Below are 21,349 nucleotides of genomic sequence, written 5' to 3' on the forward strand. Positions count from 1 at the left end.
CCATGGGAATTAACCCCTTATGTGCAGATTTTAACAATAACTTCAGTTCTGCACAGGCAAAACTCTATTCTGCTGCAACTAGACATAGAAATTGAAAGTTTAACTTGCAATCCCTCCCCATACATCAGGCAACGTGTTCAAAACCTCAACAGAATAAGTCATAAAGCAGCAGTGTGAGAGCTGTTTGATCAACTTCTAGGAAAGTGTGTGGCAATAATTGTTACATCAAACTGAAGCATGTGCAGTTTGTAGTGGTGTCAAGTACATAGTTTACCAGTGTGGATGATATCTGTTGTGAAACAAGTTCTTAAAAAACAACCTCCAGCATTGTTCTTCTGCAATGCTTCATGCCGTGTGTGGGCTTTTCACTTTCTTGTGGCAGGAAACCATGTTATCATCGGATTATGTGAGAAATTGTGGAAACTGAATGTTTATGTACCCCCCTAGCACCACAAGTATTCCAGAATATTCACGATACAATCTCCTGGTGGTTGAGTGTTAAAGATGCCGTGGAACCACATGGGCCTTTGGGGACATTTTCCATCCCTCAGGTGAAGCATAGTAGAGCAAGAGTCTCATCCTTCTGTTTGTTTCCGTGCAATAAGCCAAGTTCTGACTGGGATGGTTCCATTGCTACTGTTCATAATTTGCACCTTTGATTGCATTTGCCCCACTGTTGAAGGTGCCGTGCATTGGATGAGCTGTTAAGCAGAGATCCAGTGTACTTGTTCCAGTGATCCTGGCGAATGCAGGAGATCCTGTGGGACCATTGGAAGAGCAGAAAGTCTCCTGGGTCTCCTGGCCACAAACCTTTCCTCAGCTAACATCACCAGAAACAGATAAACAGGTCATTGCTCTTTGTCCAATCTTAGTTTACCAAAAAAATGCTGCCACATTCACTCTGGCAACAGTTAACTAGGCTTCAAAGCAGTTAATTGTATGTGGAACATTTCAGACTTATTCAGAAATTGGCTATATCAGTGTAGGTCCATTCTTTAATCTGGAGATAGTACAGGTAAATCACTAAGGGCTAGTCTCTGCTGCTGTCACTTAGCGACTACCAGCCAAGACCCAGTGAAGTATCACAGCAACATGCCTGCTAAAAGAATCAATTAGCGAGGCAGCCCAGTAAAGAAGTTCAATGATTGCATTGACATCGTGGCTCTGACTGAAATGTGGCCATTAGGTGGTGACACCTTGTTCCTTACTGAAGCCTGCAACGCTCTCATTACCAAGTCACAACTTGGTCTCGTCCCCTTATTCCTGTGGCATCTTTTTCACTTTGAAGAACGTTACTTTGTTTCAACCCTCTTTCCTTTCCTTTAAATTCCTCATTGTCTACCACCTCCCCCTTCCTGTGCTTTCTCCCATGATATTTTACCTCGCTCCCTTCCTGAGCTTCTGCACAGAGTGAATCCCCATTCTCTGATCTTCAATGTGCATCTCCGTCCCCTTACCTTCCTCTCTGAATTCATCCACCTCCTGTCTTCCCTTAGCCTTTCCCTCCATATAAACTCTCCTGCCCAAATTCATTCCCACCTCCTGAACCTTGCCACCTTCGTAGCCTCTACTTGCTGGCAGACAAGACCAACCCTGACTTCTTCCTTCTATCACTCAATGCCCCATCGCTCTGAAATATTACAACCCCACTTCTTTCTGCATCCTCCCTTGAGAAAACCACCACCTAGCTGCACTGATGAACTTGCAGTTGTCCAGCCTTTGACCTTGCCATGGTACTTCAAATTTGCTTAACAATTCCCCCCCCTACAAACACCTTTCATCCCCTTATTCCCAGTGTAACCTTTACTCCCATTTAAATCCCCATTAAGACTCCCCTAGCAAGCAATGGGGGCTGGATCATTGAATATATCCAAGCCTGAGTTAGACAGATTTTCGATCTACAAGGGACTGGAGGGGTTATGGGGTACAGGCAGGAAAGTGGAGTTAAGGCCACATTAGATCAGCCAAGACCTTATTGAGGGGTAAAGCAGGCTCAAGGGACCAAATGGCCTTCTCCTCCTATTTTTTATGTTCTTAAGTCAAATCTCTGGGTACGTCCACCCCTCTTCACCCTAAGTACAAGGAGTGCAGACTTGAGCACATCTGGGTCAAAATCCTGGAACTCCCTCCCTAAAAGCACTGTGGGTATACCTACACCACATGGACTACAGCGGTTCAAGAAGGCAGCTCACCATCACCTTAAGGGCGACTAGGGATGGGCAATAAATGCTGGCCCAGCCAGTGAAGCCCACATCCCATGAATGAATAAAAAAAAACTCACCAGATTCACATGGGGAGCAGATGTGCAAAGCTGCCATGCAGCATCACTCAACCTGGTGTACGGTACAGCGAAGTGAAGTACTGCTCTCAGGCATGCCCACCAAGTTTTCATGTCAAATTCATTAATGTCCAGCTGAACTCTGCTTTTATCAGCACCAACACCCTGGTTGTCTCTGACAAAATACTGCATAAAAGGCTGGTTTACAAAATTGAGGCTCGTGGGATAGAAGGTTCTATATCTGCTTGGTTTAAAAAAAACTAGCTTAAGGACAGAAGGTGTAGATGGTGTCCTCCAAGAGTCAGTTAAAGAATCACAGCTTTTTTTTTTTGCATATAAATGACTTGGATATTGGAATACCACAGCGTAAAACTTCAAAATTTTCCAATGATATCAAATTGGAGGTGTGGCAAACAGTGAGGATGATACCAATTGACTGCAACAGGACATAAGTGAGCAGAATGGACAGACAAGTGGCAAATGGAATTTAATACAGAGATGTGTGAGCTGATGTATTTTGGCAGAAGGGACAGAGAGAGACAATACAGACGATGTCTTTTAGAAGTCCATGTACACCACATCAACCACATTATCTTCATCCACTCTCACTGTTACCTCATCAAAAAACTCTAAACATGATTTGCTTTTAATAAACCCATGCTGAGAATGTTTAACCCACATTTGTCTAAGTGACTGTAGAATTAGGCAAAAGAGGCGGCATGGACATATATGATTGGAAGCTCATCTCAGGGTCAAATACAATACCAAAATTGCAGATGGCCAGGTCTAGCCTGACAACTCAGCTCACATAATTCTGGACTCTTACACTTCTCTGATTTTCTTCACCAGTAAAAGCCATTCCTTCAGCTGCCTGAGCCCTAACTCTGGAATTCCCTCCCTGAATCCCTCTATATTAGCATCTCTCCTCCTTTGAGAGGCTCTTTAAAACCTAGCTCTTTGACCAAGTTTTGCACGACCTCTCCCAATATCTCCCTAAATGACTTGGTGTCAGATTTTGCTTGAAAAAACTCCTGTGAATTGCCAGGGGATGTTTGAGTGTATTAAAGGTGTTACATCAATGCAGTTTAAATAGAGAGGATCAGGGGGTTACTATTTAATGTGGTGTAAGGCCAAATCTAGATTTGGTGCGAGGAGGAGGTTCATTTCCCAGAGAATAGTGGCCCTTTGGAATAGGCTGCCATCTTGTGCAGGTGACAGTGATTCATTGAATTCTTCCATGTGTGAATTGGACCTGTTCCTGCTGGGGCAGACAGTACTCCTCACACAAGGTGATTGCTGCCAAGAATTCAGACCAGAGTGATCACCTGCACTTAGCTAGATGCCATCAAGTCAATGGGTTGAAGAGGAATTTCCCACATTTGTTCTTCCCCCAAGTTGGCCTGGGCTTTTACCTGCTTTTCTTTTGCCCCTCTCAGGACTTGGTTTTGGTTGGGGTGGAGAGTATATATATTTGATGAAGAAGGTATCACAATTGATAGAGGCTGGGTGAAGCAGAGGCTCTTTACCTGACCATCATAGTTTGTAAGTTCTTTTTGAATTAGATTGTATCCATCCTTACAGCTCACACCTGCATAGGACTAACAGGGCTTATACCATCTGTCTTCACTCTTTTTGCCCCCACCCCCAAGACGCCTTCTCTTGTTCTCTGTTCACCCTCCCCGCATCCCCTCCCCCCCATCCCCCCTCTTTTGAATGCAATGTTGAAGAGCTCTGAAGCTTATTCAGACTGAGCGTTTGCTTTGGGGCACTCTCCCCACACGGCAGTCAGATTTGGAGTGGTTGTGGTGACGTGTGGGAGTCTGTGGTGTGATGAGATAGTGTTGACAAGCGCTGTGAGGTTTCGAGACTCAGAGCTCACAGGGAGAGGTGCAGCCTGCGGAATCTCATCACTGTTACCATCAAAGACAATCCTGGCAACTACACCTAGAAACCAAACCATACGGTACCAAATGCAGTGTGTGTGTGTGTGTGTCACGCTCTCTCTCAGTCAAGCAACCAGCAGCCTTCAGTGTTCTAGCTGCAGCTAGCTTCCAGGTTACTGTTGATCAAATACTCCACGCACTCTTGCCTTGGCTCGTGTGCTGTCAGGTGATGCAGTGGGTCCCAGGCTCAACTGCAGCTTACGTGCAAGGTGAAAGTGACCCCTCTTAAATCCAATATAGGTTTGACCTCTTCATCCCAGTCTGCAGCAAAAAAGCCCACAATTTCTCACCAGTTTTGTGATCAAGCTAGAAAAATCTGACTTGTGCTGAAAGAAACTTTTTGATTGAAGGGGAGTTGCTCATGGGCAGTGAGTGAAGTGAAGGTTTAGGGGTAGGGGGTATGGAGGAGTCTTACTGGGGGATGAGGGGATGTGGAGGAGTCTTACTGGGGGTGGGATATGGGGGGAGTCTTATTGGGGGTGTGGAGGAGTTTTTCAGGGAGGTGTGGGAGAGTGGAGGATTATTACTGGGGTTTAGGGGTGTGGAGGAGTCTTGGTGAGGGGAGGTGGGGAGGAGTCTTGGCGGGGGGGTGTGGAGGAGCCCGGGCGGGCGGGCGGGTGGGGAGGAGTCGCTGGCGGGGCGGGCGGGTGGGGAGGAGTCGCTGGCGGGGGGGGGCGGGTGGGGAGGAGTCGCTGGCGGGTGGGGAGGAGTCGCTGGCGGGGGGGGCGGGTGGGGAGGAGTCGCTGGCGGGGGGGGAGGAGTCGCTGGCGGGTGGGGAGGAGTCGCTGGCGGGGGGGGCGGGCAGGGTGGAGTCGCTGGCGGGGGGGGAGGAGTCGCTGGCGGGTGGGGAGGAGTCGCTGGCGGGGGGGGCGGGCGGGGTGGAGTCGCTGGCGGGGGGGGAGGAGTCGCTGGCGGGTGGGGAGGAGTCGCTGGCGGGGGGGGCGGGCGGGGTGGAGTCGCTGGCGGGGGGGGAGGAGTCGCTGGCGGGTGGGGAGGAGTCGCTGGCGGGGGGGGCGGGCGGGGTGGAGTCGCTGGCGGGGGGGGAGGAGTCGCTGGCGGGTGGGGAGGAGTCGCTGGCGGGGGGGGCGGGCGGGGTGGAGTCGTTGGCAGGGGGGGCGGGCGGGGAGGAGTCACTGGCGGGCGGGGAGGAGCCCTGACGGTGGGGTGGGTGGGGAGGAGTCGCTGGCAGGGGGGCCGGGCGGGGAGGAGTCGCTGGCGGGCGGGGAGGAGCCCTGACGGTGGGGTGGGTGGGGAGGAGTCGCTGGATCCCTGGCTGCCAGGCCACCATCATAGAATCTTTGAAATTTTACGCACAACAGGAATCCATTTTTCCCGTTGTGTCTACCTGCTGGTAATTAACCATCCAGTCTGATCCCATGTTCCAGCTTTTGACCTGTAGTGCTGTAAGTTACGGCACTTTAAGTGCATATCCAATTGGAGTCTCTGACAATACTACTCTTTCAGCCAGCACCTCTTCATTGGTAGTGTGACTTGTCCAGTAAATCCTCATTCTTCACCTCAAAAACCATACTGTTCTTATATTCTATGCCTCGGTTAGTGAAGGCAAGTTTCTGGTATACCGCCTTATCTACCTGTCCTACTCCCTTCAGGGACTTGTGCACGTGCACTTAAAGAACACACTCTCTTCCTCTACACGTCTCCCTTTCCTACCACTTATTGTGTATTCCCTTGCCATATTTGCCCCTCCCCAAATGCATTGCATCATATTTCTCCAAATTGAATTCCATTTACCAATTTACTATCCACTTGGTCAGTCCGTTGATATCTTCCCACAATCTACAGCCTTCTTCCTCACAACGGATTTTTGTTTCATATGCAAACTTTTTAATCATGCCCGCTACATTGAAGTCTGAATCATTGATATATACCAGGAGCAGGAAGGTACTCAGTACTAAGCCCTGCAGAACCCCACTGGAAACAGTCTTCCAGTCACAAAAGTATCTGTTGATCATTGCCTGTTGCTCCTGCCACTGAACCAATTTTGGATCCAACTTTACCATTTTCCCTTGGATCCTATCAGCTTTTCATTTTCTGACCAGTTTGTTAAAAATCTTGCTAAAGACCGTGTAGACTACATCAAACACATTACCCTCATCGGCCCTCCTTACCACCACCTCAAAAAGTTCAGTCAAGTTAGTGAGAGACAATATTACATGGGCAAATCCGTGATGACTGTCCCTGATTAATCTGTGCCTCTCGAAATGATGATTTATACTGTCCCTCTATATAAACCACAGGTTAGCTGACTGATTTGTAATTACTTGGTCTGCCTCTTTCTCCCTTTTTTAATCAATGGTACGACGTTACTAATCCTCCAGCACCACACCTCCCTGCTTCTCTTTACAGCTAGAGGTACTCTTCATTTTCAAAGTTGCATCTCACACTCCTTAACTCTAATGCCTGCTTCATTCTCCTCCCTTGTTAACTGTTCATCGCAAACCATGCCCAGCTCCTCTGCTTTCACACACAAGTTACCTTTTGGTCTCTAATAGGTCGTATTATATCCTTAGTTATCCTCTTGCTCTTTATGTACTTAGTTCCCACCTGGCACATAATGTGTTTTCGACAGGGTGGAGATCTACTCGGAACTCTCTACTTAAAACTTTCAACCAGGGTTACCATATCTTTTTGGAGCAGGGGTACTGGCCACCAGATCCCCATCGACCAGGGGTACCAGATCCCTATAGAGCAGGGGTACTGGTCGCCAGATCTGTATCAACCAGGGGTACTAGGTCCCTAGCGAGCAGGGGTACTCATCACCAGATCACTAAAAATCAGAGTTACCAGAATCATGAGTTCCCTATGGACCTAGGTTCCAGAACCATTTTGTCTGGTTATAGATTGACTGAAGCACTCCAGCCCTCGGGTCATGAGACTGTACCTTTGATAGTTTTGTACTTGGTGTTTGAAATGGTGGCTGTGCTGCAGTGAGTGGTAGAACTAAAAGCCATTTTTACATTACCTTGCCCTGCTACTTCGTAAGTTGCATAATCTATTGCAACAGGTACTTTTAAGTTGCACAGCAGGTACCTTGGGGCAAACAAACTGAAGTTTATACTGCTAGCTTTGTCGCTGTTTGGACAAATCAAATGGACTTTTTCACAATTGACACACCAGACACTAGAAGCCGAATAAATGTTGATGTAACAGAGTTGACTGTCAATTGATTAAAGAAGATGCTCACCAAGTTCTGAGTAGGTGTAAAGCTGTACTTCCTAGAGCTGGTGAGGCACATCTTGCCTGAATCAGGGATGAGGAATTTCAGCCCTTTGCCAGATTTCCGACATTGGCGTTTTGGAGATCTGCCATTTTAAATATATGTTCTGACTTTCGGGGAGGGGAGGGCTGAAAAAAAAAACTCGCCACTCTGCTGTCAGTCAGTGAGAGTGGGAACTGACTGCAGAGCTGTGATTGGAGAAACAGTGAGCACAGGGGAAATTGAGCTGCTCCTCCAATTGCAGATTCTGTCTCTCCCATGCTGGTCTCTCCAGCCCCTCCATTCGCAGGTTCTCTCCCCCCCCCCACCCCCGCAAAACTCCCCAACTCTTGCTGCTCCTCCAGAGACAGAATCGACGATTGGAGGACCAGCAAGAGCAGGAGCGAGGGAACCTGTGATTGGAGGAGCTGGAGCAGTTACTCTGGCTGGTCCCACAGTAGCCAAGCAGGAGACTTTCAGCTGCACTGTCACCAATCATTCCTAGGCATCCCCCAAGAGGACAAGGAGAAGTGGAAAATGGAAGAAGACACAATTGTCTTTGCCAATAATGAGCTGGATCAGGCCGGGTTTAGTTTGTGGTTCTTGTGGAACTCTGCTGGTGGAATTGATGAGTAAATTGCTTGGTGATACAGCATCAGTGACTCCGCCGCAAGCCAGGCCAGACCTGGCTTGTCTGACTTGGGACCCGGCGCTACCCAAGCGCCTAGTGATAGAAGAGGTCGCGCTGCCCAGCCTGCTTGGATCTGAGTCACCGGGGCCTGAATTCCTACCAGCCCCCCACCCCTTCCCCGGGGAGGAAGTTTGCCCCTCCCTGCAGTGCAGACCCCTGGCACTGCCACCAGCTGAGGAGGAGCTGCACTCACCCACTGACAGTGACAGCGACAGCATTGAGGACCTAAATCCAGGCAAGGTGGAGAAATCCAGGTGGAGGAGGAGGGTGGAAAAGGAAGAAGGGATGAGTGAGTGGGTCTGCGTGAGGAGTGAAGGGACGAATGAATGGGGATGGAGGGCATAAGTGGGGGTCTGAGGGGCTTCATTCTGTCGCCACGGAATGTGGAAAGATTGGCTGCAGCCTATATGATTACAGGAAGTGATAGCATTTTTACAAGTACTTTAAAAACAAAGATTTTTGTACTTATTAGTATATGTCAGTCCATAATCTGCAAACTTTAATAATAACACACTGAACGTTCCTATGCTGCTTTATTACTGTTTTGTTTCCACAGGCGTCTAATAACTTCAATCATTCAAAGTGATCTGAAAGCATTTTCACTTCAGCACAGATCACAGCAAGCGCTATAATTACATGATTCCTTGGGCAGAAAAGGATTTTGGACCTTTTTTGTCTTTGGCCACACTCAGCCCTGCTCAACATAATCTGGTAGCTTTATGTCTGATTACATTATGCCTTCACAATGCTGAAATCAAGGCAAACTGTACCGTATAACCAACCTAGAGATCCGCCAGTCAGTCGTGTGCTAAGAAATAGCAGGTGCCTGAGAAAGCTGATCTCATAGAGATGCTGCAGTTGACTTCATCAGCCCTGACCACAGTGAAAAATCAGCCCTAGTTCCTGTTGAGGCTTTTCCTTTCAGTACTCACCGAAGTACAGTGCCATGAGCTGTCAGAGTACCTCGTGTTTAGGGATGTGTCTGTACTCCCTGATATACAATGTACTATACGGGGGTGGAAAATGGGACCTCCCTGTTATCTCAACTGGATATTTGTTCCTTTCTCACTTTTCCTCCCATCTTTTTGAGGGGAATTAAGAATGCTGAGGGGGGAGGTGAGGCCAGAGCCAAATCTTTCAACTGCAAGTGAACAACGGAAATGGTCAAACTTACTCGATCAAAGCAGTACATTGTCTTTGTGTCAATGTGAAAATAACAACAGGCTACATCTCTCTACTCTTTTGTCTCTGATCGTAGTGAGGAGAGAAGGCCTGCTGGGCAACCCCAGCCAAAGCTCACTACCAAAGATTCCTCAATAAACCCGAGTGAGACAGGCTATCAAACAGCTCGTTGTTTAAAGCCTTGGGGAAAATTCACATTTTAAGCCTTTTTCAACTCAAATTTATCAAACCTGGCCTCGTGTGAATGGATGGCATAGATAGGGAGGAACTGTCCCTATTGGTGGAAGGATCAAGAACTGGAGGGCTCCAATGTAAGGGTATTGACAAAGGAAGTAATGGCTACATGAGGAAAACCTGTTTTTTAAACTCAACAAGCGTTTAGGATCTGGAGTGCGCTTGCCTGAGAGTGTGGTAGAGGCAGATTCAATTGTGACTTTCAACTGAGAATTGGGTCATGATCAGAAAAGAGAAAATTTTCAGGTGAAGAAGTGGGACCAGGCTGGCACAGAAACAGCATAGCTGGATCGCAGACCCCCCCCCTCCTGTGCTGTAACCATTCTATCATTCTGTAATACCGCACATTCGATTGTAGCTCTTTCCAAATCCTTTCTATGGCAAATAAGGGCAATTAATCTTAAAAATTGATGGCTCCCAGAATCACAGCGCAGAAGAGGCCCTTCGGCCCATCGAGTCTGCACCGACACATAAGAAACACCTGACCTACCAACCTAATCCCATTTACCAGCACTTGGCCCATAGCCTTGAATGTTATGACGTGCCAAGTGCTCATCCAGGTTCTTTTTAAAGGATGTGAGGCAACCCGCCTCCACCACCCTCCCAGGCAGCGCATTCCAGACCGTCACCACCCTCTGAGTAAAAAGGTTTTTCCTCACATCCCCCTTAAACCTCCTGCCCCTTACCTTGAACTTATGCCCCTTTGCAACTAACCCTTCAACTAAGGGGAACAGCTGCTCCCTATCCACCCTGTCCATACCCCTCATAATCTTGTACACCTCGATCAGGTCGCCCCTCAGTCTTCTCTGCTCCAACGAAAACAACCCAAGTCTATCCAACCTCTCTTCATAACTCAAATGTTTCATCCCAGGCAACATCCTGGTGAATCTCCTCTGCACCCCCTCCAGAGCAATCACACCTTTCCTATAATGTGGCGACCAGAACTGCACACAGTACTCCAGCTGTGGCCTCACCAAGGTTCTATACAACTCCAACATGACCTCCCTACTTTTTAATCTATGCCTCGATTGATAAAGGCAAGTGTCCCATATGCCTTTTTCACCACCCCACTAACATGCCCCTCCGCCTTCAGAGATCTATGGACACACATGTCAAGGTCCCTTTGTTCCTCAGAACATCCTAGTGCCATGCCGTTCATTGAATACTTCCTTGTCAAATTACTCCTTCCAAAGTGTATCACCTCACACTTTTCAGGGTTAAATTCCATCTGCCACTTAGCTGCCCATTTGACCATCCCGTTTATATCTTCCTGTAGCCCAAGACACACACCCTCACGGTTAACCACCCGGCCAATCTTTGTGTCATCCGCAAACTTACTAATCCTACCCCCCACATAGTCATCTGTGTCGTTTATATAAATGACAAATAATAAGGGACCCAGCACAGATCCCTGAGGTACGCCACTGGACACTGGCTTCCAGTCTCTAAAGCATCCTTCTGTCATCACCCTCTGCCTCCTACAACTAAGTCAATTTTGAATCCACCTTATCAAATTACCCTGTATCCCATGTGCTTTTGCCTTCTTTATAAGTCTCCCATGTGGAACCTTGTCAAAGGCTTTGCTGAAATCCATATAAACTACATCAACTGCACTACCCTCATCTACACACCTGGTCACCTCCTCAAAAAATTCAATCAAATTTGTTAGGCATGACCTCCCTCTGACAAAGCCATGCTTACTATCCCTGATCAAACCTTGCCTCTCCAAGTGGAGATAGATATTCTCCTTCAGAAATTTCTCCAATAGTTTCCCTACCACTGGCCTGTAGTTCCCTGGCTTATCTCTACAACCCTTCTTAAATAGCGGAACCACAATAGCTGTTCTCCAGTCCTCTGGCACCTCCCCCGTGGCCAGAGAGGAATTAAAAATTTGGGTCAGAGCCCCTGCGATCTCCTCCCTTGCCTCCCTCAGCAGTCTGGTACACAAATCATCCGCACCTGGAGATTTGTCCACTTTTAAACCTGCCAACACCTCCAATACCTTGTCACTCCCATATCAATTTGCTCAAGAACCTCGCAGTCTCTCTCCCCAAGTTCCATACCTTCATCCTCATTCTCTTGGGTGAAGACGGACGTGAAGTATTCAGTCAACACTCTACCGATGTCCTCTGGCTCTACCCATAGATTGCCCCCTTGGTCCCTTATGGGCCCTACTCTTTCCCTGGTTATCCTCTTCCCATTGATATACTTATAGAATATCTTGGGATTTTCCCTACTTTTACCAGCCAGAGCTTTCTCATATTCCCTTTTTGCTCTCCTAATTGCTTTCTTAAGCTCCACCCTGCACTGTCTGTACTCCACTAATGCCTCCGCTGATTTGCTCCCCTTGTACCTGCTAAAAGCCTTTCTTTTCCTTCTCAGCGTATCCTGAATATCTCTGGTCATCCATGGTTCTCTGAGCTTGTTACTCCTTCCTATCACCCTAGAGGGAACATGTTGAGCTGGTACCCTCCCCATTTCCTTTTTGAACACCGCCCACTGTTCCTCTGTAGATTTCCCCACAAGTAACTGTTCCCAGTCAACCTTGGCCAGATCCTGCCTTATTTTACTAAAATCCACTCTCCCCCAATCCAAAACATTTTTTTGCAACTTGTCTATTTCTTTGTCCATAACAAACTTAAACTGTACCATGTTGTGGTCGCTATCATTAAAATGCTCTCCCACCACCACCTCAGCCACCTGTCCGGCTTCATTCCCCAGAATTAGGTCTAGCAATGCACCATCCTTTGTTAGACCCTCTACGTATTGACCTAAAAAGTTCTCCTGTACACATTTCAAGAAATCCACTCCATCCAAGCCCTTAACACTATGTCTATCCCAATTAATGTTGGGAAAGTTGAAATCACCTAATATAATTACCCTATTGTTATTGTTTTTACACACCTCCACAAATTGTGGACATATTTGCGCCTCAATTTCCCGCTGACTATCTGGGGGTCTATAGTAAACACCTAATAATGTGGCAGCCCCTTTTTTATTCCTAAACTCTACCCACAAAGCTTCATTCGATTCCCCCTCCAAGATATCATCTCTCCTTACTGCAGTAACTGACTCCTTAACTAATAATGCAACGCCTCCTCCTCTTTTACCCCCTCCCCTGTCTCGCCTGAAGATTCTATATCCCGGAATGTTGAGCTGCCAATCCTACCCTTCCCTCAACCATGTCTCAGTGATGGCTACTATATCACAATTCCACAAGTCGATCCTCACCCTTAACTCATCCCATTCATAGTTGCAACGCGGTGACTCCTGCAGTGTACATTCCTGTGTGGGCACCAGGTGAGGACGATAAAGGGAAGCTCACCAAAGTGTAATGGGCCGTTGTACGAAAGATCAAAGAGTTTGTGGAACTGTATATCAACATGTCATGGCACCTTCAGGAAATGAATTTGGGGGGGGGGGTGGTGGGGGGTAAATGTGTTATCAGTTGTTTAGCTTCTTTGCTAACAGCTCGAACATACCTCAAAGCTTGATGACTTGGATTAATGTCCATTTTTTTTCTAAACACAGATCCGGCTTTTCAAAGGTCAGGGATCCTTTCAGACTCCAATGAGCTTTGACGGGATTCATATTGTGAATCACATGGTTGCAGATGATGAATCCATTCACTCGTCTGATGAGGACCTCTTACCCAGCCCCATGGCAGTGAGTGGCCTGCAGGAGGGACTGTACCCAATTCCGCACGGAAACAATCATTTCCTCAGAGGGCTGGAGATCTCGGGAAAGGACAGTGATGGGAGCACCGACAGTGATCAGGAAGATCAGAATTCTGCACTAGAGCTTGAAGCAGAGATGGCAAATCACATAATGTGCAATGAGAGTCCAAACAAGACGCCCTCCATCTCTACAACAGTGTAATGGGGAACTCTACGGCATTCCACTAAGTGAGACTTACTGTATGTGAGATCATCCTGAACTGCACGTTACTTCCCTGAGTTTGGTCTAATATTAAATTCCATTCATATTTGCCAATGAGAAATGATCTTTGCAGGGGAAGTGATTTTATTGGCTGCAGCATCTGACACTATTTTCCATTGAAATTGGAAATAGAGTTGGGCAATTTTGTAAATGTTAAGTTTCTCTGGTATCGCCGATAAGTTTTCTGAAATCGGATGCCCAGTAGCTAAAATATTCATGCTGCACATCAGTGCTCGATCAAAGTCGAGTGACCTCCAGTTTTCCTTGTGTGCACTCTGTGTGGAGCACAGGATAATGGCAGCATTTAAAAATTAATGATAGGAGCCTGGTGTTTGTGGGATCTCTCCTCTCCATCGCCTCCATTAATGCTCCCTCATTGGCCCAATGACATGTGGGACAGGTTCACCACTAACCTGTAGCTGATGATTTACACTTTGGATTCTCTGGAATCTCTACAATATGGATCATTATAATTTTCTATACCTTGGAGATTGATCAAGAGAAATTACTGTATGGTCAGCAGTCATAAATTTTTTAGACAACTAGGTGACTTTTTTAGATTTCTCTAGGTGATAGCAAAAACAAAACCTTACACAGTAGCAGCCTGACATGATCTGATGGCAAATGGATCATGTGCCAACTGGTGCAGTATCTGACTGACATGATGACTAATGTATTATTTGACTGACATACAGGCATAGTGTCTGACTGATGCAGCGTCTGACACACTAACTAGCGCACGGCACAGAGCGCATCAACCAGACACTGCAAACTGGCTGACACAGTACCTAACTGTCGTAACTACCCATCACCAGCTGACTTTGTTTCCTTGTAACCAAGGTTTGACCCCTATCATTTTACCAATTTGCAGTAATATAAAACTCCCTTTTCCTACGTGATATTACTGAATTCTCCAGCCCCCTCACTGCTTTGACATCTATTAATTAAACTAGGAAAGTATTCACTTGGTTTGAAATCAAGAACCTCGTCAAATCCTGTACTGCTATATTCACATTTTCTTTAAATTTATTTTTAAGATTTAATTTAATTTTAGCCAATTCAGAGCACTTTTGCCTTTAAGGCTGTTTTTTTTTAACACTGACACTTGATCTTTCCGTAAGCCGGAACATCCAACCTGCTCTGCAAGGGCAGAGCCGTGCTTCTGTCATTCCCAAATATTCCAACCCTGGAACAATATGTTTCACTCCCGTTAGATCCAGGGATTGTGAACAAGTTCTGTCCAGATCCATTCTCCATGTACATCCATGCTGCATCCGAGGAATATCATTGAAGGAGTTGGTAAAGTGACATTCTGGAAAAGGCCGGGCATCCCCGCGGAGCCCCTGTGGGGCGGGGCGGGCATCCCCGCGGAGCCCCGTGGGGCGGGGCGGGCCAGGCCGGGCATCCCCGCGGAGCCCCTGTGGGGCGGGGCGGGCATCCCCGCGGAGCCCCTGTGGGGCGGGGCGGGCATCCCCGCGGAGCCCCTGTGGGGCGGGGCGGGCATCCCCGCGGAGCCCCTGTGGGGCGGGGCGGGCATCCCCGCGGAGCCCCTGTGGGCCGGGCCGGGCATCCCCGCGGAGCCCCTGTGGGGCGGGCCGGGCATCCCCGCGGAGCCCCTGTGGGGCAAGATGTCAGACCCCTCCTTCCCTGTAGAAGTGCTTTGCCCATTTTCAGGTGCTAATTGGGGACCTAAGTTGCTTCTTTTTATTTTCAAAAAGTGTTTTTTAAGCATTTTAGCGATTGGTGTTTGTCGTGTCACCCCCTCCTCCGGCACTCTCCCCACCACCCCCATTATAAAAGCAGAGGGTTTGATTAATAGAATTGGGATTTCAGAGGAGGCCCCACAGGGGTTCAGCGGCGATCAGTAGAATCCCAGCATTGTCCAACCAAACCTCACTATCCAGGGTCATCCCCATCTCCCTTTGGCCAGTGTTTCACCTACAATACTCCAGCAAACCACCTCCAATACAGCCTTGGAAAGCTTTAAAGGCATTGTGAGATTTGTGGCTCTTCTATTAATCTGTAATCCTCCAGATAGGGAGGAATGGAGGGAATCCAAAACCGGTCACACACGCTTGGATTTTTTTCTGTAGCACACCTATGAAACATGGTGATGTGGTGAATTTAGACACAGCGTGGCTGAAGGAAGAGGCAGGCCATTCGTCTGTTACTCTCAATTGTTTCTGCACAAGTATAACCAACCGGCCGTACTGTAAAGTCTTTCATTCTCAGCCCATCTCCCAAACTCTCCAATCTCTGCATATAGGAACTGGCTTCACTTACTCAATACCAGAGGGGAGGGAGCAGCTTGGAGAAGTGAGAATCCTCACTATGTACTTTTGAAGGGGGTAAGTTTGCCTGTTGAAGGCGAGTGTCCCGGGGTAGTGTTAGGGAATGTACATTTGAGCATACAAAGTGAAGCTCTCCTTTTGTGGAGAGTTGCTGCTCACATTGTCCAGGTATTCCGCGTGTGTAACTGCGAGTGTACGGGGATAGCGTGCCATCCTCCTGTCATCCCACCTCTGTCCACTTGACTTTTGTTTCCTGTTGTACCAATAACATCACATCGTCACAAACACTCCCTCGTCACTTCAGGATCACTGCTTTAGTAAATCAGATCCAAAGCGGAAAATGACTCCTTTTCAGTTGAATTATTTTTCTTTTTTTTTTGAAAACATGGTGTAAATAGGGCAAACGGAACAGTTTTGTGTATCTTCCTAAATTCTGCGTCACCCCTGAGGGAGACCCTCATCGTATTATGGGAAGGAGGACTGTTCCATAATGATCAGAGCAATATCAGTCTCACTGAGGTCAGTGTTAAAATTCAGGCACTGATGCTCCACAGGGTTTGTCCATTAGGAATAGGATGCCCTGGCTTGACCTCCATTTTATTGCCACCAGCACCCCCTCCATAGACCTGTTCCTAGCTTTTTTAGTAATCACCTAATGTGTTCATCAGCTGGTGGGAGTTGTCTGGAGGCAACTTTACATTCGGTGTTACCTATACTCATATAAGACAAGGTGCTAAATTGATGAGATTGCTGAGCTATCTCGCACTGATGTTTCTGCACAGCGACTCTCAATCTGTGTAATCCAACATCTAGATGTAAAATGGAACTTGATGTGTGTGTCCCATTGTGAATTTACAGAGCCTATCTTATTCTAACTCTCTCTCCAGTATGCCTATTTCCTTCACGGACTCCAATCAGCTCACAGAAACCGTCACTGCCAACGTCAAAGACCCCGTCCCCAGGAACTGAATATCTTGAGTGAGACTGTGCCTAATGGTTCACAGACCCGGGACCAGGGCCGAGATGCCATGAATCACTCCTAGGGGGAGCGCAGGACACGGGTATAGAGACAGCTGCTAGTTTTACTGCTGCAACGTTTATCTCAGATGCAAGAGCAATGCTCGGTGTATTGTCACTAACTCGTGACCTCCCCAGCATTAACCGTGAGGCCCCTAACTGGCTGCTTTCTTGGCCATTTTCTAACCGCTGTGGTTGTTCAGATGTTCCCCAATCTGTGCAATGGCATTGAACTAGCAAGTTTCACATGGTGTGTACTGAACATACCTGGATGACCTGTACCATTTTATACAGACGGTACATTTTTGTTTTTGCTCTTCTGGGATACTGTTACAAGTGAATGCAAATTTCTCTCTGTCCCGCTTTCAAACTTCACATTGCAGTCAGAGACTAACATTACTTTAGTTAACTAGTTAACTCTGAGCTGGGCATGAATACACTATGCATTAGGAGTTAAGCCAGGTCATATGCAAGTGTACAAATATTATTGAGATAAAAACAGAAAATGCTGGGAAAACTCAGCAAGTCTAACAGCCTCCGTGGAGAGAGAAACAGAGTTAACGCTTCGAGTCCGTATGACCCTTCTTCAGAGCTGGACTCGAAACGTTAACTCTCTTTCTCTCTCTCCACAGATGCTGTCAGACCTGCTGAGTTTTTCCAGCACTTTCTGTTTTTATTTCAGATTTCTGGCATCCGCAGTATTTTGCCTTTAAAATATTGAGAGTTGTCATCGCCTCACCTATCACATGCAGTGTGTAAACTTTGAAATGGCTATACAGTTAGTTACAGTCTGCAGCTGGCTTTCACTGACATGGAAAACGGCTGCTTTGTGAGGCCACTGCCTGTGGAATTGTAACTGCGGCTCAAACAGTGCATGTGCCCCGGAAGCTGCATCTGGCTTTCCTCGGGGGGTGAATTACTCTGCAGGCTTGGGATTCTGTAAACGGGAGAGGATTGATGAGTTTAAAGGTGACCTATTGACAGTGAGAGCAATACTCTCTGAGCTTCACTGTAATGTGCAATTGTCATTGAAATCAGATGTAGACAGGTGTAGGAGAAATTTGTCTGATGTATTATAAAAGCAGGTTTCATTATTCGGAGATTGAAAGTGTGTAGGTCTCCAGTACAGCTGGTTACTAATGTGTATGTGCAATAACGGTCTCTGGAAGGCTCCAGATGGGTTTACAATGTGCGCTGAACACTCCAGCTTTGTTTGTCTGACCTAAGCTTACTCGGTGTGTCTCATTGTGTGTTATAGTCGGTGTCACACCTCAGTCCATGGACAGATTCACAGCTCACTCAGTTGTATGAACGTGTTACCCTTATGCATTCCATGACAAGTGGCATCAGCAAATGAAGGTTATCTGTTACATGATGTCTGAGTGATTGCTCACATGACCAGTGAGTAGAGGTTTAGAAGCTATTTTTGGCACAATACCAGGGCTGTTACTGAATTGTATATACTCTGCTTTTGTGTATTGCCAAAACTATGTAGCATACCGTTTATATTGAATTTTTGTGTGAAAATATTCCATGTTGGTTTTTGAAGTGTCTGTGTTGCCACATTCAGATTGCCAGTGCATTTTGTAAAGCTGATATGTGCTTGAATCATGATCATTTTTAGCTGCTAGCTGTGTACATAAGGACAGCGAGTGCACACTGAACCGTAATTGTATTATCACATGAGGAGCACAAGCTATTTGTTGTGTACTGTGTAACAATGGAGGATATGCTGATAAAGCAGTGAATGTGATACAGAGATATTAAACCAGAACGTTGTGGGTCTGTTTTTCTCATTGTCATTCTTATGCAGCACCATCTCTGTGACAAACCAGCGGCTTTGTGGTATTTAAAGATTTAATGAGGTTTCATCAAGTCGTGTTCAATAAAGAGTGCCAATGCTGCTGGATTTGATTCTCTGATACACTCACCTCAGATCCTCAACTTTCAAGAGCCTTGACTTTTCAACATCAAGTTAAGTGATGTCATTACCCATCTGTAAATTACCCTCTCCATTCCAGTTCTTAATTACCCTCTCCACCCCAGTTCTTAATTACCCTCTCCACCCCAGTTCTTAATTACCCTCTCCACCCCAGTTCTTAATTACCCTCCCAACCCTGTTCTTTGTTAATTACCCTCTCCACCCCAGTTCTTAATTACCCTCCCAACCCTGTTCTTTGTTAATTACCCTCTCCACCACAGTTCTTTGTTAATTACCCTCTCCACCCCAGTTCTTTGTTAATTACCCTCTCCACCCCAGTTCTTTGTTAATTACCCTCTCCACCCCAGTTCTTTGTTGATTACCCTCCCCACCCTAGTTCATTCTTAATTACCCTCTCCACCCCAGTTCTTTGTTGATTACCCTCCCCACCCTAGTTCATTCTTAATTACCCTCTCCACCCCAGTTCATTCTTAATTACCCTCTCCACCCCAGTTCTTTGTTAATTACCCTCTCCACCCCAGTTCTTTGTTAATTACCCTCTCCACCCCAGTTCTTTGTTAATTACCCTCTCCACCCCAGTTCTTTAAGTGTTAAATCATTGATGGTTAAGAGCTTGTGTAGCTGACCAGGTATAACTACAAGACCCTCTGGTATTGTACCCCCAGGAGGGGGAGACCATGTGGAACTGTACCCCCAGGAGGAAGAATTGAAATGATTCTGACAGGTAACTGGTCTATAAGATAATACTCTAGCAGCAACCATTCTCAGTCCCTGTAATAACAACAGAAAGTGCTGGAAAAACTCAGCAGGGCTGGCAGCATCTGTGGAGAGAGAAGCAGAGTTAATGTTTCAGGTAGATGATCTTTCATCAGAACTGAAGAAAGATAGAAATGTAATAGGTTTTGAGCAAGGGTTGGGGGGAAAACAAAGGGGAAAATCTGTGATAGGTTGGAGGACAGGAGACAGAAGGTTTCCTGATATAGCTAAAGGAGCCTGTCCAGTTACTGGACATTGCGTTATTTAAATAGCAGCTCAGGTGGGCACAGTTTCTCCCATTGCATTTACCAAATCTAACTAAACTACTTGGAATTTCCCTGTTTCTGTTGGGTCAATTGACACCTTTCATTTTAAATACATTCCTGTCTCCGCACACCCTTCCTCATTGTACAAACTGTCCTAATACTGACCCAGTGTGCTTTTTTATTTATTTGTTTATGGATGAGTTGCTGCCATCCCTAACTGCCCTTGAACTGAGTGGTTTGCTAGACCATTTCAAGAGGTCAAAGAGTCAACCACATATGCAGTGGGTCTGGAGTCACATGTAGGCCAGACCAAGTAAGGACGGCAGATTTCCTTCCCTCAAGGACATTAGTGAACCAGATGGGTTTTTACAACAATCGATGGTAGTTTCACGGTCACCATTACTGAGACTAGCTTTATATTCCAGATTTACTTAATTGAATTTAAATTCCACCAGCTGCCGTGGTGGGATTTGAACCCATCTCCCCAGAGCATTAACCTGGACCTCTGCAATACTGGCCTAGTGATATTACCACTACACCTCCGTTTCCCCCAAAGGTTGTTAGAAATGTCTGTTCAGAGTCATTAGTTTGTAGTTTCTTTACCTGCCTCTACCGAGGTCTAACTGGTTATAACCTGAGACCCTGACATAGATTCTACAATGTCATTCCCTGTCACCCTGCCTGTGAACATTCAGTATCCTTGACTCTTATGCTACTTTCTGTATTTAATTAAGATTGACATCCTCACTGCCATGGTTCTCTGTTGCTCTGGTTTAGCCCTGTCATTTTTAATGATTCTAGTATTCATGTAGATGCATTCTGTTCTAAACTTATCCCCCTCTACCTGCTCCCAAGAGTCTGCCTACTCATTTTTTAATGTCTTTGGCAAATCCAATCAACCATCTTCCTAATAGTGACCTTGTACGCCTGAGTTGAAATGAGATTTCATCACCCCGTAGTGTCCCACACAAGTCTCTCCTGTACCATCACTTTTTATTATGAAAGTGTTGTTCTCACACCATGTTCCCAGCCGCTTGTTAATCAGTTTTCTGGATGAATTGCCCTCATTTCCAATATCTAGAAACTAATCCACATAAAAACAAGAACAAAAAAGCTGCAGCTGCTGGAAATCTGAAATAAAAACAGAAAATGCTGGAAAAACTGCACATGTCTGGCAGCATCTGTGGAGCGAGAAACAGAGTTAACGCTTCAGGTTGATGGCCTTTCATCAGAACTGGGAAAAGTTAAAAATGTAATAGTTCTCTGGTCTGGCCTACATATGACAACAGACCAACAGCAACGTGGTTGACTCTTAACTGCCCTCTGAAGTGGCCTCGCAAGCCCTTAAATTCAAGGGCCATTAGGGCTGGGCAACAACGCTGGCCTTGCCAGTGACACCCACATCCCATGAAAGAATAAAGAAGGAAAAAGATTTAAGCGAGTGAAAAGGGAGAAGGTGGAAAAAAGAATAGGGAAGGTCATGATAGCTGTGCATCGGTGATCGAGGGAGTGAATGTTTGTGGATGGGGTGCCAATCAAGCGGGCTGGTGTTAAGCTTCTTGAGTGTTGTTGGAGCTGCACTCATCCAGGTGA

At 46.5% G+C, this 21,349-nt stretch overlaps 1 protein-coding gene across 1 annotated transcript in view; it reads left to right on the forward strand.

Moving 5' to 3' along the window:
• Positions 1 to 18,575, forward strand: part of LOC144668744 (EVI5-like protein) — a 121,691-nt gene extending 103,116 nt beyond the window's left edge. Inside the window, exons 10-11 of the mRNA XM_078531075.1 lie at positions 13,077 to 13,361; positions 15,717 to 18,575. Of these exons, the coding sequence (XP_078387201.1) occupies positions 13,077 to 13,361; positions 15,717 to 15,827 (396 nt within the window). The 3' untranslated portion in view covers positions 15,828 to 18,575. The remainder of the gene's footprint in view (positions 1 to 13,076; positions 13,362 to 15,716) is intronic.
• The last annotated feature ends 2,774 nt before the right edge of the window (positions 18,576 to 21,349 follow it).

Source organism: Cetorhinus maximus, chromosome 28 (assembly GCF_964194155.1).
Source record: "Cetorhinus maximus chromosome 28, sCetMax3.hap1.1, whole genome shotgun sequence".
NCBI lineage: Eukaryota > Metazoa > Chordata > Chondrichthyes > Lamniformes > Cetorhinidae > Cetorhinus > Cetorhinus maximus.